At 46.5% G+C, this 27100-nt stretch overlaps 1 protein-coding gene and 1 pseudogene across 2 annotated transcripts; both read left to right on the forward strand.

Moving 5' to 3' along the window:
* Nucleotides 1-2121: 2121 nt before the first annotated feature.
* On the forward strand, nt 2122-27050 carry Qprt (quinolinate phosphoribosyltransferase). 2 transcript variants are annotated; one of them, XM_078024058.1, is made up of 4 exons: nt 2122-2266; nt 18165-18700; nt 19165-19296; nt 26846-27050. In XM_078024058.1, the coding sequence occupies exons 1-4, from the start codon at nt 2254-2256 to the stop codon at nt 26939-26941; spliced, it is 777 nt and encodes a 258-aa protein (XP_077880184.1). In that variant the 5' UTR covers nt 2122-2253; the 3' UTR covers nt 26942-27050. The 2 variants fall into 2 exon arrangements, with proteins under 2 accessions (XP_077880184.1, XP_005323905.1); XM_005323848.5 differs by lacking the exon at nt 26846-27050 and adding an exon at nt 19368-19812.
* Nucleotides 20755-25460, forward strand: LOC110597991 (large ribosomal subunit protein eL6 pseudogene; annotated as a pseudogene).
* Nucleotides 27051-27100: the final 50 nt, after the last annotated feature.

Raw genomic sequence — 27100 nt, forward strand, 5'->3', positions numbered from 1 at the left:
CTTCACGAAATTGCTGAGGCTGGTTTTGAACTTGCCACCCTCTTGCCTCAGGATCCCCAGTTGCAGGGATTACAGGCCTGCGCCACTGCACCCAGACAGTACAGGTTATCGACAGTTTCCCAGTTTTCTCACTCAGAAGCCTGGCTCTGATTAGCCTTTGTAACTGAAAGCTTGGTCCATGTCCCCAATGAGGATCAATACCAATTTAATAACGAGGACATGGTTTTGAGAAAAGTGGAAAAGAAGGTTTATTGCTTTGCTAGCAAAGGAGAAACCCAGGACTCCTGTTCCAAAGGCTGTGACTGTAACAATCAGAATGGACAGGGGCCTTGTTAAAGAAACTCTTCAAGGGTTGCATTCCAGGTGTGTTCTGGTAGGGGGGTCCCAGGGCACCCTTAATTTGGGAGATATCCGCTTTCCAGATTATCAGCAGGTATCTCCTTCCAATAGTGGGTGTATTCAAGGGCAATTAACTAGGGGAAGAAAAGATAACACTGTTGCCCCAATCTTGTTAGGGAGGGGAAGAAGGGAGAAGGGAGAAAAAAATTTTTAAAATAAATAAATAAACCTTAGAGCAATAAGGGTTATGTTCAGAAGGTGAAGGGACCACTGTTACCGCTGTGCCTTTATTATGGCTTGGTGTCTTAGGTAATTTTCTGTTGATATGACAGAATACCAAAGATTGGGTAATTTACTGTTTATTTATTTCTTTAGCACCAAGGGTGCTCCAGTGAGCTACATCCCCAGCCCTTTATTTTGAAACAGAGTTTTGCTAAGTGGCTGAGGCTGACCTTGAATTTACAATCCTCCTACCTCAGCTTCCCAAATCTCTGGATCACCACTGAGTGTACCACTGAGCCCAGCATAGACTGGGTGATTTACAAAGAAAAGAAATGTATTGCTCAAAATTTTGTAGACAAGGAAGTCCCTTATCAAGCTGCCTGCATCTGCTGAGGGCCTCCTAGTCCGTTGTCACATGGTAAAGGACATCAAACAGCAAAAAAGCAGGGCTCTCAGCCGGGTACAGGGTTGTGCCTGTGATCCCTACTGCTCCGGAGGCTGAGGCAGGAGGATCGCAGCCAGCCTCAGCAATTTAGTGAGGCTCTAAGCAACTCAGAGAGAGCCTGTCTTAAAATAAAATATATTTTTAAAAAAAGTGCTGGGGATGTGGTTCAGTGGTTAAGCACCCCTGGGTTTAATCCCCAATATAAAAAAAGAAAAAAAGAGAAAAAGAAAGCAGGACTTTTTCTTCTCCTTCTTATGAAACCACTAATGCCATCTTGGGGCCCTGTTCCTGTCCCTTATGACCTCATCTAATTACCTCCCAAGGGCCCCACCTCCAAATACCTTAAATGTATGAATTTGGGGGTTAAGTTGGGGGTGGGTTAAGTTTGGGGGTGGGGAAGGTGGGAATTCAAGCCATCACCCGGGAAGAGGGAAGGAAAAGGAAGGGACATTACTCTGTCACCTGCAGTTGTTTTGACTTGATGCTCAGTAGCCATTATTTCTTTTTTTTTGGGGGGGGGGGGTGGTGGCGGTTACCGGGAATTGAACTCAGGGACACTCAACCACTGAGCCCCATCCCCAGCCCTATTTTTTGTACTTTATTTAGAGACAGGGTCTCCCTGAGTTGCTTAGGGCCTCGCCATTGCTGAGGCTGGCTTTGAACTCAAAGATCCTCTTGACTCAGCCTCCCCGTCCGCTGGGGTGACAGGTGTGCGCCACCATGCCCGGTTATCCTTTCATTTTATAGCTAAGAAAACTGACACACAGAAAAGAGCTTTGGAGGTAAAAGAGAACGGAATTAGGAATGGAACCATGGTTTTCCCAGGAAGCCATCCAAGAGGCTCCTCAGGGGCCTGGGGTTGTAGCTCAGTGGTAGGGCGCTTGCCCAGCACAGGGGAGGTCCTGGGTTCAGTTCTCAGCACCACATAAAGATAAATAAATAAAGGCATTGTGTCCAGCTACAACTCTAAATAAATAAAAAAGGCTTTCTGGCCCTCTCCAGGAGCCATATTCCTGCTTTCACAGCCTCCAGCCCTGCGGGGGGTTGGGAGTAGGGCCAAGTAGGATGCAGGGCGAGAACAGGGCCTCTGGTCTTGGAGGAGGGCTGGAGGCAGGGAGGGAGGCTGACCGGCCAGAGCCTGGCCCCTCCCTCCCCTCCCTCCCTCTGGCAGCCCCACCCCCACCCTGGGCCTCTGGGAACACCGGATCTGAGCAGTGGACACTCTAGCCCGGCCGCTCCAAGTCACCATGGACACTGAAGGTGAAGGGACATCTCTCCCCAGTGTCTCCGCACCCCTCTCCCCGCTGCTGGCTGCCCCCTTCTCTTCCCAACTTCTCTCCATCCCTCCCGCCCTCTCTGGCCTCCCATCCACTCTCTGCCCTTCACCTCCCTTCAACCCCAGGGAACCCAGAGGCCTCCTCTGTCTTGCTTTTTTCTCCTTCCCTGTGGGGTCCCCAAGGAGCTCCAGAGAAGACAGGGTCCTGGAGTCCTAGAGAGCAGGAGCCCCCTGTAGGAAGCTGGTCTCCTGGGGGCAGACAGGGACTGGCAGTGGGAAGGGGAGCCACTCTGGACTCTGCCCCTCCATCGCCACTAGCTGAGGCTCAGGAGGCACCAAGGCAAAGTCCTGTCTGCTCCGTGGGGGAAGGGACCTGGGGTCCGTGAGTCCCTGCATGGGAGTGAGCCTGTACACAGAGCGACAAGGGCCAGGCTCTGCAGCCACAGGGCTCTGTGTGAGTCCAGTCTCCACCAGGCACAGGCTGTGGGACGTTGGGCAGTCACTGATTTCTCAGAGACTCATTTCCTTGCATCTGTAAAATGACAGTAACAGTTTCCTGCCCAGGAGGTTGACAGGAGGACAGAGGACAGGCCATCTGGCAGGTGCCCTCCCAGGGCCGAGGCACAGAAGGTCCTCCCTTGATCTCCCTGTTTTTTCACTTTCTCTCCCTGGGGGCTCCGTCCCCAGCCTCCAGCCACCCACCCCCATCCAGGGCTCCTAGGGACCCCCACACTCACCCCTCTGCTTGGCTGTGGGATCTGATCTCGGGGTTCCCTTTACGATGACTCCCTGAACACCTACCTTCCAGTCTCCTTTGTGCCTTTCCCTTTTGAAATCACACTGACCTGGACTTGAGTCCCAGCTGCCACTCACCAGCCAGGGGGAACCCTAGCAAGTGTCTTAAGCAGCAGGAGCCTTGGTTTTCACATCTGGAAAATGGACTTCATGGCATTGGCTTTATGGATTGGAGGGAGGATTAATGGCCTTAGCTGATGTCAAGGTATCTTCACCTGATTCCTTTAGGTCTGGGGTTCTTTATCAAAGAAACATGGATAGGCTTTGGGGGAGTTCAAGAACCCCAAAATTACGTATGGGAAATTACATGCCTTTGTGTGCACATAGTAATGCATTTTTTCTGAGAGAGAGTCTACAATGTTCATCAGACCCAAAGTCTAAAGAGTAAGTGAAAACTTCAAAAAGTCAAGCATAGGCAGGGTACGATGGGGCACATCTGTAATCCCAGCGACTCGGGAGACTGAGGCAGGAGGATCGCTAGTTCAAAGCCAGCCTCAGCAACTTAGTGAGGCCCTAAGCAACTCAGTGAGACCCTGTCTCAAAACAACAACAACAACAACAAAATGGGCTAGGGATGTGACTCCATGGTTAAGTGCCTCTGGGTTTAATCCCCAGCAACAAAACAACAACAACAAAAAAACCCTCAAGGATGCTGGTCCACAATACACCCACCTCTGCAGCCTCCCACCACACAGCTTAGAAATGACCTTAGAGTTAGAAACTTGCTTTCAAGTGTCACCCCTGCCACCTGATTGCTGTGTGATCTCAGACAAGATGCTTAGCCTCACTGTGCACTATTCCCTCACGGTGAAAATCCTGCCTTCCCGTAGGATTGTGGGGAGGATTAGGAATAACAGCCTGACTCACAGAAACCACCTGGCGGTCGTGGGCTGGACATGTAGTTCCTGGTGTCTGTCTTTCCCCCTCTGACCTCGCCTCAGGTTCCAGTTTCATTTGGAATCCCAGATTGTCCCTTTCCACCTGGACATCTCTGGACATGTTCATCTCTCAGTCGTCTCTGCTGCCAGTCTTCCTCCCGTGTCTCTGCTCACTGACCCATAAGCCAGGAGGCAGCGGAGAAGTCAAGGTGGAAAGACACAGGCTGGGGGTGTGGAGGAAAGAAAAGGGGCTAGTCCAGATGCCGCTGGGCAGGGATAGGCCAAGGCCAAGGCCAAGGCTGAGTGGTCAGGCTGGGCCAAGCTGTGAGCATGGCAGGGCCCGTGGGAGCATCCAGGCGGCCCACAGAGGGACATCCTTCCATCACAGTTCATTACTTCTTCTTGTCTAGGCCCAACAGTCCCCCCAACCAAGACACAATTTAAATGTTTAAAGTTCATTTTTGATCCTGTGACTTCTTTTTTTTAATTAATTTTATTTTTTACAACTGGAGTTCAACTTTTCATTTATCTGGTTGTACATGATGTAGAGTCACACCATTGGTGCAATCCTACCCATACAGAGGGGTAATAATGTCCATCTCGTTCCACCATCTTTACACCCTCATACCCCCTCATCGCCCCTTCCTCCCCCCTGCTCTACCCAAAGTTCCTTCTTTCTTCCCTTGCCCCCAACCCCCCATGATGGATCAGCATCCACTTATCACAGAAAACATTTGGCCTTTGGTTTTTTGGGATTAGCTTACTTTGCTTAGCATGATACTCCAGCTCCATCCATTTACCTGCAAATGCCATGACTTCATTTTTCTTTAAGGCTGAGTAATATTCCATTGTATACATATACCACAGTTTTTTTTATCCATTCATCTATTGAAGGGCATCTAGGTTGCTTCCACAGTTTAGCTATTGTGAATTGAGCTGTTACAGGCATTGAGGTGGCTGCATCACTGTAGTATGCTGATTTTAAGTTATTTGGGTATAGACCGAGGAGTGGGTCAAATGGTGGTTCCATTCAAAGTTTTCTAAGGAATCTCCATACTGCTTTCTAAAGTGGTCGCACTATTGAGCAGTCCCATTATCCATGAGTCAGTGTACCTTTTTCCCTCATCCTCTCCGGCTCTCACTGTTGCTTGAATCCTTGATAATTGACGTTCTGCCTGGAGTGATGATACCACCGGTAACCAGTGGCGAGTTCTGCTCCCTCAAATGTTGAAGTTTGAACATTAGAGAAGCAAACCGAGGCAAGCATATAAAGCAGGGTTTATTTAGAAAGGGGTAACATGGACTTCTCCCAGGAGGGAGAAGGGGCCATAGCTGGCATGCTAAGGGTTACCTTGGCAACAGGTTGGAGCAGGGGCAGGATCTTGAGAAGGGTGGAGGAAGGGCTTTGAAGGTATTCACATTTCAATCCCGCAGGGGACAATCTCCAACTTCCCCGACTCAGTCAAAATTGGCTCCTTACCTGACTCAATTTACCTATCTATACTGACTGTCTAATTCTGCCTTCGTGAGATGGAATCTTCAAGTGGTTTTGATTGGTATTTCTCTAATTGCTAGAGATGTTGAACGATTTTTCATAAATTTGTTGATTGATTGTATGTCGTCTGTGAAGTGTCTGCTCATTTCCTCAGCCCATTTATTGATTGGGTTATTCATTTTTTTTTTTTTGAGTTTTTTGAGTTCTTTATATAACCTGGATATTAGTGCTCTGTCTGATGGGCTTGTGGCAAAAATTTGCTCCCATTCTGTAGGCTCTCTCTTCACCTCATTGTCTCTTTTGCTGAGAAGATTTTAGTTTGAATCCATCCCATTTATTGATCCTTGATTTCATTTCTTGCACTTTAGGAGTCTTGTTAAGGGAGTCAGGTTCTAAGCCAACATGATGAAGATTTGGGCCTACTTTTTCTTCCGTTAGGTGCAGAGTCTCTGGTCTAATTCCTAGGTCCCTCGATCCGATCCTGTGACTTCTGATTAAAATTCCATAGTGACTTCCTGTTGCCCTTACTCTGGCCTCTTGTGCAAGGCCAGCTCAGTCTGGCTGCCTCTGAGGCTCACCTTCTCTCTTGATTCTCCCTCCATGCCTGAGACTCGGCCTCCCTAGTGACCTGTGGCCTCTATTCTCTGCTCTGGGCCTCCCTCTCCATCAAATTCCAATTGGTTCTAGAGCTAACCTATCCCAGACTCTTTTTTGCTTCCACATCTTAATAAGGGTGATTGAGGATCATGCCAGGCTTTATTTGGAAATCATTTTTCTTACTAGGGAGACAAGAAAAAAAGGAAAGAACATTCATCAGAAGAAAACAAAGGCCTCCTAGCCTCTGTCTCCACCTGGTGTTTTGTTGAATAAATCAACAGATAAATAGATGAGAACAAAGCTTTGAGTCAGACACCTGGGTTCCTAAACAGGCACTTGGTTCAGGCGCTTGCTGTGAACTGCACCAGTCTGTCCTCACAGCAAGAAGCCCCATAATATCCTCATAAAACTCTTCAGAGAGCAAAGGACTTGCCTGAGGTCACCCAGGGAGTAGTTGGTTGAGTCATGGTTCCGGCCCAGGTGTTTCTGACCCCCCATCTGGACTGTTCCTGGTACACCCGGGACAAAGAACCCTGGGGCTCTGGGTTTGGCTCATAGAACCTCACCATAACTTGGTTTTAACTACAGAACACTTTTTACTTTGGCAGCCTCATCTAACACCACTGTTTGTTGAAAGCACAGAGCAGAACTTGCCCTATTTATTTTGTGTGCATTCTGGGAAGCTTTGCCAGGCCTCAAGACAAAGGCACATCTGGAACATCTGGTTCTCTTTAGGCCTTGACTGGCTCCTGCATTTCCAGTAAAAGTGTTTGCTAAGTGATTGAATGAAAGATGGAGGAATGGGAAGTTGGATTCCAACATCATCCCTCGTCCCTCCAGCAGGGAACTATGGTTAGACACATCATAGAAACACAATAAATCAGTCAATGATCCAGCAAAATGCAACGGCTAAAGGGCCAGAGGTGGGGAGAATCCTCATCTATTCAGTTATTTGGACCGCTTTACATTGTTCATAAAGAGATGAATGTGGAAAATATCAAGCTATGGAAAATTTCAGAGAGAGAGAGAGAGTTATTTTATTGCTGTCCAGACAACCACTTAATAAATTGTCACCTCCACCTGGGGTGGTAGCGTATGCTTATGGATCCCAGGGACTCCAAAGCCTGGGGCAGGAGGAGGATGGGTCACAAGTTTGAGGCCAGCCTTGGCAACTTAGACTCACTATTTAGTGAGACCCTGTCTCAAAAAAAAAAAAAAAAAAAAAAAAATTAAAGAAAGACTGGAGGTATAACTCAGTGGTAAAGGGCCCCTGGGTTCAATCCCCAATACCAACCAACAAACAAAACACAAAAAAGCAGGAATTCCCTTGAGAGATCAAAGTTACATCCCTCAGGATAAAACCTCCAAAGTCCTGGTGTCTTGGAAGAACTTTTACATGCAGTAACTGCAAGGCCAGAAATCAGGACTGGGCTGGCACAACTATCTTCCCTGGAGGAAGCCTCTCCAGAGCTTTCTATGCCTGTCTTCCACCTACAAGCAGCTTCTCTCTGAAGTATGTGCCTTTCAGGGACAGCTGCTAATTAGCGAGCCTGGATATTCAAAGCAACCCACAGGAGTCCCTTTTGTTGGAAATGCATGAGCTGGTCAGGGCCCAAAGAAAACCAGATGTGTTTATTTACTTTTCACAAGTGGAACTTTGTGCCTCTACATTATGCAATCAAAACAACTGATCTCCAGTATGTGGGCCAGAGGGAACCCTGCAGGGGACAACTGCTAGGGTGTTCTAAAAGTGACCTGCCGTGGAGAGAGGAAGGCCTGTCCATGTTTATTAAATTCTAGTTTTAATATTTTTCTAGCTCTGCTCTTTTGGGTAATTTCCCCCTTACATTTGTGAGTCTTGAATTCCCATGTATGAATATGAATGCTCGGGAGAAGAGACTATCTGGGGAAGAGGGTCCCTAGGAATTCTCAGGGATGGGCGGGGTGTGGGAGGGTGGGGGAGGACTCAACTCAGGCCCATTGGGGTCCTTTGACACACATGATGAAAAGAATTTCAGCATGTGTGGGTAGAGACACAGAGATTTATTTGGGAAAGCAAGGAATATACATTTGGGATAATGTGGGCCATCTCAAAGTGAGAGATGCATTTTGGGGGTTCCCAGCTATTTATTTATTCAGGTACCTAGAGGCACTGAACTCCATCTCCAGCCCTTTTTAATTTTTTAAAATTTCAAAACAGAGTCTCACTAAATTGCCCAGGCTGGCCTCTAATTTGTAATCCTCCAGATTCAGCCTCCTGAGTCTCTGGCAAAACCCGGAGCTTTGCACAAGCCAGGCAAGCACTCTACCACTGAGGCACATCCCCAGCCCCTGGCTCTTCTTTAAAAAGAAACTCACCAAGGGAATGGTATCAGTCTGGTGATTGCAGGATGGTTTCTGGTGGTCTGGTCAATCTCAGGATCCTTATGTTACAGAGCTGGGGGCCTTCCAAGAAACTGAGGCAATGTGAAGACTCCTCTTCACACCCTGATCTTGCTGTCAAGTCAGAAAGATTTCAGACATGTCACTCAGTAGCAGGCATCAGTTTATTAGTAGAGATAGGAAAGGGGAAAAAGGAACATTCTTAAGCGAGAGAGTGGGTTCTCTCAGAGAGGAAAGGGACAACATGCCTCTCCTGCACTCCAATTTTTTTTTTTTTTTTTTTTGGGAAGGGGTTCCAGGGATTGAACTCACAGGCATTTGCTACTGAGCCACCTCCCCATCCCTATTTTGTATTTTATTTAGAGACAGGGTCTCACTAAGTTGCATCCAGTTTTATTGGGAATTCCAGAGAAGTTTCCATAGAGTCTTGTCCAGTCTATCTCTTGACTTTTGATGCAAGGTGACTTCGGACTTTCAAATCCCTACTGTCATGGTAACTCTGGTCGCCTTGGCCCATACTGACTGAGTCTAATTGGATTCTCAACCATACATGCTTATAGATTTTACGGTTAGGGGGAACTATCCTTATTTCCCAGAGCTTCAGGATCTGGTCACAAAAGTCTCCTCCTTCAGGGTAACTTGGGTTCCTCCTATCAACATTATTTGGGGCCTGCATTTCTTCTGCAGTGAATGGGTAGTTTGCTAAAGGGTATAAAATCCTGTCCACATAGTCCAATCAAGGCTGTAGATAAATTGCGTCTTGGAAAAGAAAGCTTGTTAGGGGGTCAGCACAGTGGGCACATTTTATGTAACTATTCTCTTAACCTCGTGTTCCTACCGTCCTTACCTGTCTGCTCCCTAACACTTAGGCTGACAGGGTCTTCATTATCTGATCAATATCTACACTGGATAGTTCCCTAAATTATAAATTTCTTACTGTTTTTTTGTTTTGTTTTGTTTTGTTTTGTTTTTGATACTGGGGATTGAACTCAGGGCACTCATCCACTGAGCCACATCCCCAGCCCTATTTCGTATGTTCTTAGAGCCAGGGCCTCACTGAGTCCCTTAGCACCTCACTAAATTGCTGAGGCTGGCTCTGAACTTGCGATCCTCCTGCCTCCGCCTCCTGAACCGCTGGGATTACAGGTGTGTGCCACCGCACCCAGCTGTATCTCTCTTTGCTTAATTCATTTTTGTTGGGTTAATTAACAGAGTACACGGTAAGTTTACAGATTTCCCGGGAATTTGGGAGTGTTGGGCCTGGGAGAGAAGACTGGTTTAGGAGGTTGCAGGCCTGGAGAAGTATGCGGAACTTCTGACTTACAATTTTATTTTCTTGTCCTTCCTTTATGTCTCCTTTCTTTCTTTTTCTTTGGGACGAGGGATTTAACTCAGGGGCACTTTACCACTGAGCTATATCCCCAGCCATTTTTTGAAATTTTATTTTGAGACAGCGTCTTGCTAAGTCAATAAAGCTGGCCTTCAACTTGTGATCCTCTGGCCTCAGCCTCCCAAGTGGCCGGGATTACAGGCATGCACCTGTCTCCTTTTTATCTTTTTTTTTTTTTCGATCCAACATCAGGATCTGTGATAAGATATGGAAAGTGCCTGACATACAGTAGGCACCAATGTGGCAGCTCTTCTCTCTTGTACTCAGACGCTGCCAGCTCTCCTACAAATCGGATATAGGTTGCCACATGCTAGACCAATTATACTAGAACTTCTAGGGGTGGGACTCAGGGGCCCAGGGATCAGCATTTTGGTAAAACTTCCCACGTGATTCCATTGTGCAGCTGAGGTGCAGAACCAGCACCCCATTTCGATATTGTGATTTGGAATAAGAAATATATATTTTGGTCTTCATCCCTAGGACCTGACACAGAGCACCTAGAACTACATTAGGCAATGAGAACGACTGCTGGGAGAGGAGTCCAAGAGGGAAGCCCCTGAGGGTGGAAGCGCCTGGGGTGTTCGGAACTTCAAAAAAGAATCTTTTTGTAATTTCCTGAGCAATGGGGCTTCTAGAAGAATCTTTGGATCTACTATTTGGTTTTTGACCTTGTTTCCTGACACAGAACTGCTGGTTCCTTGAAATTTCCTGGGTGGCAGGGACAGTTTTAGCTCTAATGAGGCAACTATGGGATGGGGCTGATCACCAGAAAGATCAAGCCATGGTTAGAAGCTGGGAACTGTCAGTGACGTTTGCCCACTAACTCTCCCACTCCTGAGCTCTGGAAAGGGACGAGGGGCTGGAGATTGAGTGACTAGTGCATCATGCCCAGGTGATGAAGCCTCAACTAAAAAAAAATTAAAAAATAAAATAAAATCCCCCAAATGTAGGGTACCTTCTTGCAGGCCTGTACTCCCAGCAACGAAGAGGCCAAGCAGGAGGATTGCAAATTGGAGACAAGCCTTGGCAATTTAGCAAGGCCCTAAGCAATTTAACAAGACCCTGTCTCCCTGTCTCAAAATAAAATTTAAAAGGGCTAGGATGTATCTCAGTGGCAAAGTGCTCCTGGGTTCAATTCCCAGTACTCAAAAAAAAACCCACAACAACAACAACAATAACAACAACAACCAAAAAAACTCCAGTAGAATCCAAGATGTACAAATTGTAATTGGTTAGTATGTGTTTTAAGAGTCTCTTAATCTTTTGTTTTCCTTGTAATTATCTGTGGAAGAAATTAGTCTATTTTGTGGTAGAGTTACATGCGGTCTGAATTTATTTTATTTTATTTATGGTACTGGAGCAAACCAAGGAGAGCTTAACCACTGAGCCACATCCCCAGCCCTTTTTATTTTATTATTATTTTTTAAAATTTTGAGACAAGGTCTCTCTGAGTTGCTTAGGACCTCACCAGGTTACTGAGGCTAACTTTGAACTCACAATCCTTCTGCCTTAGCCTCCTGAGCTGCTGGGTTTATAGGCCTGTGCCACTGTGCCCGGCTATGGTCTCCATTTTGCTGGTAGTAGTCCCGTAGTATAGTTTAATATGTTCCCTTATCCTTTGTTTTTGTTTGCTTAATGAATGGGTAGTTGCATCTAGAAGTCTGATCTCACTCTGTCCAGCTGTTTTGGCAAGAGATTGCCAACAGGGAGAGGTGGTGTGCTCTTCCATCAGAAGGTGCCCAGTGTCTGGCTTCCTGGATTTTGGATATTGGCCTTCAATGTTGCACATTTGGATCAATTGGCTTTACTAAGGGCTGCAAAATGGTTTATGCCTTGCATCAGAACATTGGTTCCTGTCAGTTAAATGTACAGTCAATGGCTGGGTGCAGAAGCACAGGCTTGTAATTCAGGAAGCTGAGGCAGGATCACAAGTTCAAGTCCAGCTTGGGAAACTTAGCAAGAATCTGTCTCAAAATAAAATAAAAAGGTCTGGGGATGTGAATTAGTAGTAGAGCTTTCCTGGGTTCAATCTCTAGTATCGCAGTGGGGGGTAAAAGTAAAAATCTATGATTTTTTTTTTTTTTTGGTTTTGGGGATTGAACTCAGGGGCACTCAACCCACTGAGCCCCATCCCTAGCCCTATTTTGTATTTTATTTAGAGACAGGGTCTCACTGAGTTGCTTAGGGCCTTGCTTTTTTGGTGAGGCTGGCTTTAAACTGGCAATCCTCCTACCTCAGCCTCCTGAGCCGCTTGGATTACAGGCGTGCACCACTGCACCTGGCAAATCAATGATTTTAATATGCAGCAATCACCATAGGATATCCTCACAACCCCATTACCTCTTTTTTTGAAATATTTTTATTTGTTCTTTTTAGTTATATATGTGATAGTATTTTGACCTATCAAACATAGTCGGAGTATAACTTCCCATTTTTGTGGTTGTACCTGATGTGGGGGTTACACTGTGGTATATTAGGAAAGTTATATCCGATTCATTCCACTGTCTTTCCTAGTCCCATCCCTCTCCCTCCCCTTCATTCCCCTTTGTCTAATCCAATGAACTTCTATTTTTCCCTTCCCCCATTTCCTCTTTAGTTCATTCTCAGCCCCTGGCAACCACTAATTTGCTGCCTGTCTCTATTGATTTGCCTTTTCCGGCATTTCAAATCAATGGACGTATAGAAATATGTTGCGGTCTGAGATGAACACTGTTTTTTTTTTTGGTTCATTTTTTTTCTCCCCTTGGGTGCTGGGTGTTGAACACAGGGCTTTTTGCATGCTAATCATGTGCTTTATCAAACCCCAGCCCGAGCATGGCTTCTTAACCCTCATACGTGAGAGTCACAGAGGGGTGGGGGTGACTCTTCCAGAACCTCGATGCGTGGGACCCTCCTCCCCGATTCTGATTCAGTTGGTCTGCAGTGGGCCTGAGCATCTGAAAGTTTGAAAAGATTTCCACATGATTCATTTGAGGGCCTTTATTTATATCTTCTGAAAGGAGTGGTTTATACCCACTGTCTAATTTCTCACCTCCCACATACTTCTTGACCGTGGTGATGTGGCTTCTGCCTTGTCACTGTGCACTGAAACTGCTTTGGTCACAACCTCCCACTTGCCAAGTCCAGTGGCCCATTTTCAGTCTTTGTTCTCAAGTGGGCCCCCCTCCACTTCTTGAACCCTCTCCTCCCAGGCATCTGGACATTCTCTCTGAGCACTGTCCCTCTAAGCAAGAGCCACACCTCTCTGCCTGACTTTGTCTTACTGATCTTCTTCCTGTCCTGGGGGATCTCCTCCGCTGACACTCCGTCATGGTACCCATGTGCTACTGGTGGCTCCCAACTCTATTCCTTACCCCCCATCTCTTTGAAAGTCCAGACTCATCCTCTTACCCACTGTCTGGAAATGGCCATCCACGTCCCTTGCAGGCATCTCAACCTTAATATCTGCAGAATCAAACTTGGTCCTTTCCCCAGCTGGGCTGCTCAGAGACTCTATTGCCAGGGCACCCTATGGGAACTTTGAGGTGTGGTTTCTGTACTTGTAAAATGAGAATAATCCCTGGTGGGGATTATTCTCATATTACAAGTACAGCATATAAGAATCCCGGTGCCCACTCGCCACAGGATTTCTGTTCAGTTACTGCCTTCTGCTGTCCCCTCCTCCAGCTGGTTTGGGATTTTGTCCAGGTTCTCAGCTAAATAGGCCAGTGCTGTTGTACTCGGGCCTCGCCTCCGCCATTTCTCCTGTGTTCTCTCTGCTCAGCCCTCTCTCCACCTCTGCTGTTTGCCTTTGAGCCCGGAACACCTCTTTTTTCAGCCTCCAGTGTCTTGCCTCCACTCCACACCTCTGTCTGGCAAACATGACTCATTCCTTCTCAGGGACAATTAGTCACCTCTTCTTCCAGGGCCCCCACCACACTTGGGAAATGCTTCAGTCACTTCTTTTGCAAACACACCTACTATGTGCCAGACGATGCCCCTGGGCTTTGCAAATGTTAACTCTTGCTATTTTCTAACCCCAGGTCCAGAGACTTGGCTCAGAGATTGTGCCTGGGGGTTAAGCAATCCATAAAACAGCCCTTTATCTCTTCCCCAATAATAACATAATGAGGCCATTATTATTATTGTCCCAGTTATAGATGAGGAACCTAAGGCCCCCCAAAAGTCACTGGCCACAGCTAAAAGTGAACACTTTCAAACCCAGGTGGTGTGGTCCTGGAGTCTGAGTTCTGAGTGGTTTTACATGTGGCCCCTCTGAGGCGATAAGTTTCACTGAATACTTACTATTAAACTATCAGCTCAGGGCTGGAGTTGTGGCTCAGGGTAGAGCACGCATGTGCGAGGCCCTGGGTTCGATCCTCAGCCCCACATAAAAATAAATAAATAAAAAATAAAGATATTGTGTCCAACTTCAGCTAAAAAATAAACATTAACACAAAATGGGCAATATTGGACCTTTTTCTCTTAACCTATAAAAAAGCAGCAGATTTGTACAGTTCAGCATGCAGGGCACTTAGAATACAGTAGAAAACTCAACAGCGGGCAGAGACCACTGTAGGGAGAAGACAGTGACAGAGTGTGGCAGTGACGAGAGGACAGGAAGCTGAGTGCAGGGCTCTGTGAGGCCCACTGAATAAAAGATGTATAAGAGAAGCCCCCACAGAGGAGCAAGAGGTAGAGGGGGTTTTTGGGGTGATGGTAACAAAGGCACTTACAGGCACAGACACCCCTGAAAGAGCTGCTCAGTCTGTCACCATTGTGACCCAACAATTAGTTTCTGGTGGAGAGTAGGTACTCAAAAAGGACGGGTCAAAAGAATGAACGAACAAGGTGAGGTGGTGCACACCTGTCCTCCAAGCTCTTCAGGAGGCTGAGGCAGCAGGATCTTAGCAGGATTCTTGCTAAAATTGGACAATACAGAACAAACACAGAAGTTCAAAAGTGAGGGCCTCCTCATTGAAGAGTTTAGGGGAGCCTGAGTTGGTTTGGAAAGAGAGACTCTGAGTGATCCATTCATATTTTCTTTTTATATTGTTTCATTTTAAAGATGACTTTTAGGAAGTATAATTACAAACAGTCAAATTCATCTTTTCTGGGTACAAATGCATCCAATGCATAGCTACCACCACAGATAAGAGATAAGACAGTTCTATCCTCAAACAGCCCTTGGGTGCTGCCCCTTTGTGGTCAATCCCTCCTACGCCCCGGCAACCACTCATTTATTTGTTTGTTCTGTTGCTATAGTTTTGCTTTTCTAGGGCATCATATGAATGGAGTTATATAGTCAGTGGCCTTTTTTTTTTTTTTTAAATATACTTGGAATTGAACCCAGGGTCTTGCCCATGTGTGCCACTAATGAGCTATATCCCCTTTTGAATCTTGCTTTTTGTGCTTAAAATAATTATATATTTGAAACAAAAATTTCCTATTGTTGTGCATATCAGTAGCTGGTTACTTTTTTATTGCAGAGTTGAATTCCATAGTATAGATGCAACAGTTTGTTTATCTGATACTGAGCTCCTTGGCTATTAATTTAAAGGATTCAAATTTGCTTAAAAAAAAAAAATCAATGCACCTTGTGTTGCCAGAATTACAGTCTGCTGCCTTTCCCATGATCAGCCAGTTAAATTGAGAGGCCGGCAGGTGTTGTGTCTCGGAAGGTGACTATTTGGCAAGCCAGCTCAGTAGGAGAAAAGGGAAGCCCTTCTTGCCAGGAAGCTGATCCAAGATGACTTATATAGGTGGCCTTTGGGTGTTCCCCAGACTGGTGGGTGCCTTCCTGCAGCAGGAGGCCTGGATGATTCACATCCTACCTGATTACTTAGTCATGAGGTGTTTTTCAGTTTCAGCAATTCTCGAAATAATGATCATTATTTCTTTTGGCTAATCCTGCCACTCATTAGCCACGTGTTATACAACAGACAGTCAAGAGATGGGCGTAGCTGCCCCAAGGCCCTCTTATTGAGCTGTCAGTTGATCATCAAACTCCTGGTAGAGAACAAGAATGCCCTTTTTCAGGACTGGTGTTGTGGCTCAATGGTAGAGCACTTGCCTAGCATGTGTGAGGCTCTGGGTTCGATTCTCAGCACTACATATAAATAAACAAATAAAATAAAGGTTTATCAACAACTTAAAAAAGAAAAGAAAAGACTATCCTTTCTCTGTATGTTACATATTACAAATTCTCTGCAATGACCACAAAACATCCTTCCTTTGTTAGTTGCAGAACCCGGCTAAGCACCCAAACATCCTCAATGCTTGGTTTCACTAGTTTGAATAAAGTGGGGTGGGCCGGTCCCTGCATGGCTGCCGTTTGTTCCCAAGCCTTTTCCTCGAGGGATGGTGAAGGGTGTAGTCGGGGTCAAGGGGTTTGCTCTCAGCACCCAGCCTAGGCACAGGCAGCTCACAGCTCAGATGTGGGAGAGAGTGTGGAGGAGGAGGGTGGGGTGCAGCCACTGAGGACTGGCACAGGAGAGGTGCGATGAGTGGGTGGAGATTGAGTGCTTGGCTTCAGGAAAAGACTAGACCAGAGAGCGCCTGCTTCTGAGAGTAGAGCCAAAGTGCCTGCGTGCGTGAAAGCACAAGCTAATTGTCTCCTAGACCCCGGGAAGCCAATGGCAAGAGTGGCGAATGCCCAGGAGGCTGCAGCTCTTCTTCTGGCCGATAGATGGCGATGTTGTACTGCGTCTGGGTTCTGCCTCTGCAGTCCGGCAGTTCAACAGTCCTGAAAGAATAGCCCCTGGTTCTGGCCGTTAAGGACATTATAGACCTTGCCCACGTGCTTGAAGTGATGTCTCTCAGAACAGGGGTTCAAATCAGTTTTGCTGAGTTCTCTCCTTGTGCGGCCTCCATCTTTAGAGAGATCACAGTTTGTTGAAGCTTCAGCCTTAAGAGAGATGTCCAAATGCGGAGGGACAGCCAGCCATGACCACAAGGGGGTTGGTTCTGATCCTGTGGCCAATTTAAAGGTGCCCTCACCCATTTGCCTTTCCCTGTGGTCCTTTGCGTCAGTAAAATTCCGAATTTCCAGCTTTAAAGTGCTAGCTACTTTAGAGATACTAGGATGAAAGGGACACACAAGGTCCCATTTTGCTGGAGGGCTTCAGTTTATAAATAACTAATCTTTCTGGGCAAAGCAGACCAGAATGGAGGCAGGGTGACCTTCAGGTGGTGCCTACAGGATGGCTGTATGTGTTGCTAAAATATTGAAATGCTTCTCTTCTAGTTGTAATTAGCTGTTGACCCAGCACTGGGTTTGCCAGATAAAATACAGAGCGCCCTGTTAAATTTGGATTTCAGATAAACCATAGGTAATGTCTAACATGTTCTAAATGTCATCAAGGATGCATACTAAGAAATCCAGTATCTAGCTGGGTGTGGCCTGTAATCCCAGTGGCTCGGGAGGCTGAGATAAGAGATGGTAGGTTCAAAGCCAGCCTCAGCAACAAGAGGTGCTAAGCAACTCAGTGAGACCCTGTCTCTAAATAAAATACAATATAGGGCTGGGGATGTGGCTCAGTGGTCAAGTGCCCCTGAGTTCAATCCCCAGTACTCAAACAAAAACAAAAACAAAACAAAACAAAACAAAAAAACAGAAGAAGAAATCCAGTATCTAAAATAGTCAAAATAATAAAGACAAAGTAGAGTGGTGGTTGCCAGAAACTGGAAGGGGGATAGTTTACTAGCAGACTGGGGAATTGTTATATGATGAGTAGAGTTTCAGTTTTGCAAGATGAAAAAATTCTAGTGATATAACAGTGTATTTGTAGTTAACAAGATGGCATTGAATACTAAAATATTTATTAAAAGAGCATGGCATGGTGGCAACTCAGGAGGCTAAAGCAGGAGGATCACAAGTTTGAGACTAGCCTCAACAATGTAGTGAGAACCTGTTTCAAAAATTAAAAAATAAATGAAAAGGGGCTGGGAGTGTAGCTCAGTGATTAAGTGCCCTGGGTTCAATCCCCAGTAAAAAAAAAAAAAGAAAAGAAAAGAAATTTGTTAAGAGTGATGCTCTCATGCCCTCCCCTTTTAAATCTATAATAAGATTAAGTAAATAAAGTTCAAAAAAGGGAAGCTCAGTCATGACAGGAAGGAGCACATGTGCTCTTTAAAAAAATCTTTAATGCATATCAGAACTTTAACTAGATGTGTTTTTATTTGCTCCATTTGGCAATCTTGTACAAACGCACCAGTCCCACCCTGAGTGACAGTCCCTTTCCTGAGATCCTGGTCTTCACCCTGAGTTCCTAGTGTCCTATTTAATAAGTTGTTAACTATTTTGACTGTCACCCTTGGCTACAAGGGAGGTAGTCCAACGCCACAGCTGTCTTTTTCCCTCCCAGGCTTATCTCTGCTGCTGCCCCCAACCACCCTGGCAGCCCTGGCAGACAGCTGGCTCCGAGAAGACTGCCCAGGCCTCAACTTCGCCGCCTTGGTCACTGGGGCCGCCCCGTCGCAGGCAGCTCTGTGGGCCAAATCCCCCGGGGTCCTGGCTGGGCGGCCTTTCTTCGATGCCATCTTTGCCCAACTCAACTGCCAGGTCACTTGGCTCCTCCCCGAGGGATCGCAGCTGGTACCCGTGGTCCAGGTGGCGGAGGTGCGGGGCCCCGCCCACCGCCTGCTCCTGGGGGAGCGGGTGGCCCTTAACATGCTGGCCCGCTGCAGTGGCATTGCCAGCGCTGCCGCCACGGCTGTGAAGATCGCCAGGGGCACTGGCTGGACAGGGCACGTGGCGGGCACCAGGAAGACCACGCCAGGCTTCCGGCTGGTGGAGAAGTACGGGCTGCTGGTGGGCGGGGCTGCGTCGCACCGCTACGACCTGGGCGGGATGGTGATGGTGAAGGACAACCACGTGGTGGCCGCCGGTGGTGTGGAGAAGGTGCGTGTCGGCCGAGTCCCCGCCGCGCTCCGATCTGACCCTCGCCCCCACAACTGCCTGGTGGCTGGGGGTCAGGGAAACAATTGCTCCACCCCCAGCTGTCCCATCTGCTCAGGCGACAGTCAGACTTGCCTGTCAATGGCACTGTCCATGGCAGGCGGTGGACCTTGGGTGGATCGCTTGAACTCTGGCCTTTTTCCCAAGCTGTGGCACAGGACCACCCTCGGTGTCGGTCCTTTTAATTTGAATATTGAGTCCAGCTGAGCTGAGGTCCATTTTTTCACCCCCAACCATGGTCCTCTTATGTGGTTTAACCTCATAGAACCTCCCCGATCGGTTTCCTCATCAATCCCAGGTTCGTTATCCACCTGGGCCATTTTGAATGCCAGTGCCCTCTCCCTGGGGCCCCAGTGCCTGGTGCCAGGCCACCCATCCTCCCCCTCTCTCTCTCCTCGGCCTGGCAGGCAGTCAGGAGCGCCCGGCAGGCAGTCGACTTCACTTTGAAGGTGGAGGTGGAGTGCAGCAGCCTGCAGGAGGCTGTGCATGCAGCTGAGGCTGGGGCCGACCTGGTTCTGCTGGACAACTTCAAGCCTGAGGTGAGGTGGCCTCTGATTCCTGGGAGGGGGCTTTTGGGGGCTCTCACTTCCCCTTTGCTTGTGTCTTGCAGGAGCTGCATCCTATAGCCCAGGCACTGAAGGCCCAGTTCCCAAGAGTAGCTGTGGAAGCCAGTGGGGGTGTCACACTGAGCAACATCTCTCAGTTCTGTGGGCCCCACATTGATGTCATCTCTTTGGGGATGTTGACCCAGGCTGCCCCGGCCCTTGACTTCTCCCTCAAGTTGTTTGCTGAAGGGGCTACTCCAGTGCCCCATTCCCGACGTTCCTAAAGCCAAAGAGGATACCACCACAGCAGTGTCAACATGACCTGCTGGGACCCTTATGTTACACATCTTTAGGTTCAGTGGCCAACAGGATACACTCAGCATTAAGCTGGATTTGGCTCCAGCTCTGCCATTTACTGCTTCTGTGACCTGCCAGGGACTGACTTCACCTCAATTTCCTAATCTGTAGAATGGGCCTAATAAACACCCAAGCTTATGGGTTTGATACTTATCACATAGCAAGTGGTCAGTAAGTATTAGAGACCACCATGGTTCATCTATTCCAAGATGCACATTTTTCACATGCTACCTTCTAAGATGTCAGGGTGCCTCTTTAATCAGTGATGGTCCACAGTGTTTTATAGCAAGACCCCTGTCATCGTGCAACCACTGTGGCCTATGCATGAAGCTCATAGATACACAATATAAATCCAATGTCGAATGGACTGGCAACTTAGCAAGACCCTGTCTCAAAATTTAAATAAATAGGAAATGTGACTCAGTGGAAGAGTGCCCCAGGGTTCAATCCCTGGTACACTCCCCTGACAAAATCTATATTGAAGGGGCTTGCAATGTTAGAGCACTTGACTGGCATGCATAAACTCTTGGGTTTGATCCCAGCACTGGGAAAAGAAAATCCATATTGAAATAGCTCAAGATAGCTTTCTTTTTTTCTTTCTTCTTTTAGAGACAGGGTCTCTCTCACTCTGTTGCCCAGGCTAGACACAAACCCCTGGGTTCAAGTGCTCCTCCTTTCTTAGCTGCCCTAGTAGCTGGCACTATAGTCACGGGCATGACTTAAAATAGTTCTTTCCATATGTACAAAATAGAAACTGTAAGCAATAAGAAAGTGTTGCTCATAGTTTAACTGATAGTGTTCTTTTGAGAAATAAGATGCTTTATAATCAATAGTTTTTCTATATGAAGATTATGTGGCATGAGGTCTGCTATTCAGTGGGAACATTCCATCCGATGCCTGTGTTAATACCAGTTATTAGGAATTTTTGCCCTTTACCTGCTTCTGGAAGCTCTTTGGTGGCAGTGAGAACCTGTCCCCTCCTCACTTCTAGGGTCTCCAACATCCCATTATGCATCCTTCCCAAAACGAAAGACTCCCATTCGGGTGAGGGCCTTGTAGGATCTGGCCCCATGGGGCTAACACTTGGTGGGGAAGATGGTGGACACAGCTGCTGGGGCCAGAGCAAAGGTCAGTGAGGGAGTGAGGATGAGGCAGGTGGAGGGTCCATGTCCAAATGTTAAGCTTTCTTCCTCACTACGTCAGGACCTGGGGATCTAAGCAGAGGACACAGGCCAGCTCCCAAGCACACACTGCTAAGTCCTGCTCACCTCCATGGCTGCCGTCACACTCCCCACAATCCTAGCACTTACCTAGGAAGCACAAGGCAGACAGATTCATTTATGGAGATGCAGAACCAACCTGAATGCTGCCTTGGGTGAAGCACTGAGCCAAAGGGGTTATTCCCATAGGTCTCAGCTCAGAAGTGCCAGGTGGGCGATGTACCTACGCTAATTCCCATCTCCACCCTGGGTCCTCCTCTCTTTCCTTCAAGAGAAGAAAGGATACATCAGCAAGGTGGCCTTCCCTGCTCCTCATGCTTGAAGGGAGAGAACTGAACCCCTTTAGAACAGGGGCACTCCTGGGCAGCAGAGCAGGAGATTCGGGCTCAGCAGTGATCTGGGAACTGGAAGGCAAAACACGTAGGATTCAGGGGAGAATCAGCCGGAGAGCAGCAGAGTGTGAATAGGAGTCCCAAACTAAAATACCTCCGGGACCAAAATGGATAAACTAAATGGGTGAAACTGGGATAAAATGAAGACAGTGGGCTGTGGCCAGAAGGGAGGTGTGGGTGTGGGTGTGGCTGGAGGATAAGCTGTGGAGGATATATGTCACACCCACAGCATTGCAATGAAAAAAGAAATCTGCCAGGTTGAATCTTAAGGTCACTTTTTTTTGGGAGGGGGGGTACCAAGGATTAAACCCAGGGGTCCTGAACCACTGAGCCACATCCCCAGCCCTTTTTAATATTTTATTTAAAGACAGGGTATCTGCTGAGTTGCTTAGGACCTCGATTTATTGGCCCTTACAGGAATCTCCAAATTGAGACCTAGGGGGGGAATGGGGATGGAGGGGTGGCGGGCAGGAATCCATTACCAGAGGAAAAGGAAATGGATCTTGGGTGAACAAAAGCAGCACACACCCTTTCTTGCAGAGGGATGGATTTCCAGGCAGAAGAGACTGCATGGGCAAAGGCCCAGAGGTAGAAATAGCTTGCATTGTGTGGTGTCAGATTTGAAACTGGAGTCAAGAAAGATGAGATGGCGAGGAGATGAGCTGGCTCCAGACCACAAAGTGGTAGGTCAGAGGATTTGGACTGTGTCCCAAGAACAATCAGATTCAAGCTGGAAAACGAGATAAGCCTATTTGTAGTTTAGATCCAGTCCACTGCAGGAAGGTGCATTTGAGGGGGCAGAGTGGAGGCAGAGAGTCAGGAGGAGGCTGTCCAAGAGGGCTTGAATGCAGGCCATGCCCATGGGGTTGGAGAGAAAGGAAGGCAGGCAGGAGATGGAGAATGTGCAAAGCAAAGCCTCAGGGACAGAGGAAGCCCTTTGGGTTCTGGATGGAGGAACAATAGGGTGTGGCTGTGGGGGTGGGGAGGGAGGGATGGGTGGCAGGAAAGGAATCTCACACCTCCTTGGGATCTTCCTGTCTAGCTGACTACACTTCCTCCTTGCCTGGCCAGTCTCAGACTAATCCTGGATCATTTCCCCAAGTTGGCCCATGCCCAGATGTAAAGCTAATTTAGCAAATGTGCCCATCAGATCAATTTGCTAAATGAAAATTATATACTGCCATCAGTATATGATGCACCAATGGGAGCTGGTGGATGGGAAGAAAACAAGAAATGACTTGAGTGGCCGGGTCCAGTACATGTCCCCTTCCCTCGGTTAATGCTTGTGGGGGGTGGGTGTTAGCATCTTCATTTTACTCACAAGGAAATCAAAGCTTTATAAAGTTAAGAGAGCTGCTCAAGGTCACCCATCAATAAAGTGGGTGGGGCAGAATTTAAAATCTGTCATTAATAAGTGTTTCTTGAACACCTATTATGTGTCAGGAACTTTTCCAGATGGTGAATATGAAACGATGAGTAAAAGAAAATAAGATTATCTGACCTCAGGGAGATTATATTCTTGTGTTTGGTTGGGGTGGAGGTGGGGAAGAACAGACAATGAAGAATCCTTAAGGAAAAGATATAGAACACCAAATCCTCAAATAACCACCAGAGGGCACTGCAACCACACCACCTTCCCTTCTCTGATTTTTGACACTGGATTCTGAAGACAATAGCCAAGGTGGCAATGAATACCAAGTAGAGCATCTGCTGAGGAACAACTTGAAAGCTGAAGTGGGATTTTTTTCATCCACTTTTCCAGCTGAATCTCTTCATCAGATCCTCATAGGACTTCCCAAGGTACGTCAGTTACTTTTCAAAGCCCTGTGAACTTCAAGTTCACCAGCCCATCAACACTCACCCCCTCCATTAATCTATTGCTTATTGGCTTCCCCTACCCACCACTCAGCTTCTATCCATCCTCTTTCTCATCTACCCACCTGCCTGATCACCCACCCCATCCATCAAATGCTGTTCCATCGACCCTCCTGACCACCCATATATCCTAAGTACCCGGTATGCTTCCATCTACCCATTCCTCCTCCCACCCCTCTCCACCCACGGACTGATGCTATGGACACCCAAAGCTAGGCCACTCATTCTACAGGGTCAAAGAGGTCAAAGCAGGTTGTCAGTGGACTGCCTCAGTAGCTTGAGATTTTGTGTGCCACAGCCAATGAAGGGTGGAATCAGACATTCTTAACAAACCAAGCTGTATCTTAAAATAATTCAATTTTGGACTAAAAACATTCCACTGTGGTTTTATTCTGGGGACTCATACATTACTTTGTCGCTAGCCTTCCAAGACAATAGAGTAGGTAAAATTCCATAAATGTTTCAGCATCTCTATACTTTGTTCCAATGACTTCATGAGTCACAGATCATTTTGGCAGTTACTCAGTAACATTTAAGGCCAGATCTCTGAAGCCCTAAGTAGCTCAGGATTGTGAAACAAAACTATAAATACCTAAGAAAATCTGACCCCAGACAGGGCACAGTGGCACATGCCTGTAATCCCCATAATTCAGGTGGCTGAGACAGGAGAATCAAAAGTTCCAGGCTAGCACTGGCAACTTAGCAAGACCCTGTCTCAGAAAAATAAACAAAAGGACTGGGGTTGTGGCTCAGCAGTAAAGCACCTGTGGATTCAATCCTCAGTAACACACACACACATTCTCTCAAACATCTGACCACAGGCGATGAATAACATCTTCATCTATTATTGATTTCTCCCCAGTATATGTGAACTTTCCTTATTTTAGATAATTAGTGCTCTTCTGATGACTAGAATACAGCACAGCACATCTGAAAAATTAGCAGGGCAAAGAGATCATACATATCTTTATTTTGGTGATTTCCTGGTAACCTCTTTCATCTCTTTCAGTTCTTCACCTAAGTCAGGAGCTTCACACAGAACCAATAAAGAGCTGTCCTGCAAAATGTGTTCTCCTAGGTGTGTGTGTGTGTGTGTGTGTGTGTGTGTGTGTGTGTGTGTTTGGTACTAGGGATTGAACTCAGGGACACTCAACCATTGAGCCACATCCCAGCCCTATTTTGTGTTTTATTTAGAGACAGGGTCTTACTGAGTGCCTAGCGCCTCACTTTTGCTAAGGCTGGCTTTGAACTTGCGATCCTTCTGTCTCAGCCTCCCAAGCCACTGGGATTACAGGTGTGCACCACTGTGCCCAGTTTGGATGCGCTTTTGCTTTGGTGTTTGCAATGCTTAGGATGGAAGCTTTGAGCATACCACTAAGTCACACCCGGAGCCCCGTTTGGACACTTTTTAACCAAAGGAAAAAAGCAAGTAGAGGACTTGGTTCTCTTTCCCATATTGCAAAATAACAGGTGAAAAAGCTGAGAAGCCGGTCACTAAGGAGACGAAACCTGGAACCAAGAAGCCCGATGCCATTGCAACAGTTAAAAAGGGAAATCCGAAGGTTAAGGCACTCAAGAAATGGAGACCCAGTGCAGCCAAAAACCTGTCATGATTAGAGGAATTGGCAGAAATACAAGATACTCAGCTGCTAAATGGAACATTGAAAGGAGGAGGTTCTTCTGTCACAAAACCAATCGGTGGTGACAAAAACCATGGTACCAGGGTGGTTAAACTTCACAAAATGCCCAGGTGCTATCCTACCAAAGATGTGCAATAAAAGTCATGGAGCCTGGGCATAAATCGCTCCGGGACCATCTCGATCATCCTCAGTGAGTGCCAAAGAGGAAGAGAGCAGTTTTCCAGAAGCACTTGAGCAGTGGCTTGCTACTTGGGACCGGACCTCTGTCCCTCAATTGAGTTCCTCTGCATAGAGCACACCACAAATCTGTTATCACTGTCTCCACAAAAGCTGATATCCGCAATGGGAAAATCCCCAAACATCTCTGATGCTTAATTCAAGAAGCAGAAGCTGCAGAAGCCCAGACAACCAGGAAGGTGAGATCTTGGAAGTGAAAAAAGAGAAACACAAGATTACAGAGGTTGACCAGTTATTCCTTAGCTCCAGGGCTACATGTGATCCGTTTTCCTCTAAAAAATGGAATTATCAGGGTGGGTTGTGGCTCAGCGGGAGAGAACTCACCTAGCATGTGTGATGCCCTGGGTTTGATCCTCAGCACTATATAAAAATAAATAAATAAAATAAAGGTATTTTATCCAACTACAGCTAAAAAATAAATATTTTTAAAAATGGAATTATCCTCACAAATTGGTGTTCTAAATTTCTTACCAAGAACCTAAGTAACTGATAGTTTTTAAAAGAAAGGTTCGTTCTTTCTTCCTTTTCTTTTCTTTCTTTCTATTTATTTTTGGTACTGGGGATTGCAGTAAAGTCCTGGTAAATCTCACTAAAAACCAAAACAATACTTAATTTGAATTTTTGTACAGTCTGCTTTGTTTTTCAATCTGTTATGAGCCCAAAAGGGGAACTCACTGAGACTCTGCAGTTTTTTTAGATGAAGGATTACAGTTAATATATTTTTATATTGTATAGTAATTACCTAAATTGGATGTACGATTTCAAGGGCCAAATCAAGTCTTGCACATTTTATTCCTGACTAATTAATTCCATTGGATGAAAAGTCTGTTGGGGAAAACACAACGTTCGAAAGAACTGTTTACACAATCTATGAGTCAACGATCTGGTGACGCTCTGAGTATAAGAATTAAAGCAGAATTCCCCAAAAAAGTTCATCATAAATTTTCTGACATGTTTAATTCACTCCCCCGTTAGTTAATTTACTTACCAGCATATAAAATGAAGAGAGTTAAAAAAGAAAATCCCCATCCACTCCCATCCCCCTGAGATAATCACTTCTAAGGAGCTCTGCTTTTAATTCTTCCAGAAGCTTCCTCTCGGATTGTAAAGACGGATCTTTTATAGCGTTAAGAATGTGTTGTGGGTTGGAGATATAGCTTAGTTGATAGAGTGCTTGCCACCCATGCACAAGACCCTAGGTTTGAGCCCCTATACCACACACACACACAAAAAAAAAAAAAAAAAAAAAAAAAATTCACAGGCCTGTCATCCCAGCGACTGGGAAGGCTGAGGTAGGAGGATCACAGTTCAAAGCCAGCCTCAGCAATGGCGAGGCTCTAAGCAACTCAGTGAGACCCTGTCTCTAAATAAAATGCAAAATAGGGCTGGGGCTGGGGCTCAGTGGTGGCAAGCCCCTGAGTTCAATCCCAGTACCCCCCCCTCCCAAATAATGAGATGTGAAGGACAAAGAATTTATCTCACTCACATTTTTTCTCTTATTTTTCCTTATGTTTTAATTTTTTTCTTCTTTATTTTTTTAAAACAAGAGTTTCTTCTCTTAATGCTAAAGTATATGAATCTATAGTAGTTAAAAGTGTGACAAAGGTAGTATGACAAAGGTAGTTCACACAGGTGACAGCTGCTGTGTACCGCTGCCACCAGAAGGGCACCGTCCATCAGACCTTATCCTTGGGAACATTCTGCTGGATGCTGCTCATGATATGCAAGGAGCAGATTCGGGGTTGGACTGCAGGGTCATGGCTGATCCCAAAACCTGGGCCCATTCTGTGCCCTTCTTTATTCTGCTCCGGAATTCTTCCAGGGCCAAGATGGAGACGCTCCTGCGGTGAACATCTGGATTACCTGTCCTGACCGCTTGGCTCTGCAAACTGCCTCTGCGCTGGTATCATCCTCCTGACAAGGCTACCATGAGGAAGAGAAGACGGCCCCCAACTGTCTTTGCCACCCAACATGTGCAAGGACCTGGGTTCAATCTTCACTACTGCATTAAAAAAAATAGCCTTCCATTTTGGATACCTTTTATTTCTTTTTCTGGCCCATGGGTTTCCATCTCCAC

Source organism: Ictidomys tridecemlineatus, chromosome 10 (genome assembly GCF_052094955.1).
Source record: "Ictidomys tridecemlineatus isolate mIctTri1 chromosome 10, mIctTri1.hap1, whole genome shotgun sequence".
Classification (NCBI taxonomy): Eukaryota; Metazoa; Chordata; class Mammalia; order Rodentia; family Sciuridae; genus Ictidomys; species Ictidomys tridecemlineatus.

Excerpts from the sequence above, each read along its gene's own strand:
- Qprt (XM_005323848.5), top strand. Across the intron at positions 18,701-19,164 it reads CCGCCGGTGGTGTGGAGAAG|GCAGTCAGGAGCGCCCGGCA; the intron begins GTGCGTGTCGGC and ends TCGGCCTGGCAG. Across the intron at positions 19,297-19,367 it reads TGGACAACTTCAAGCCTGAG|GAGCTGCATCCTATAGCCCA; the intron begins GTGAGGTGGCCT and ends TGTGTCTTGCAG.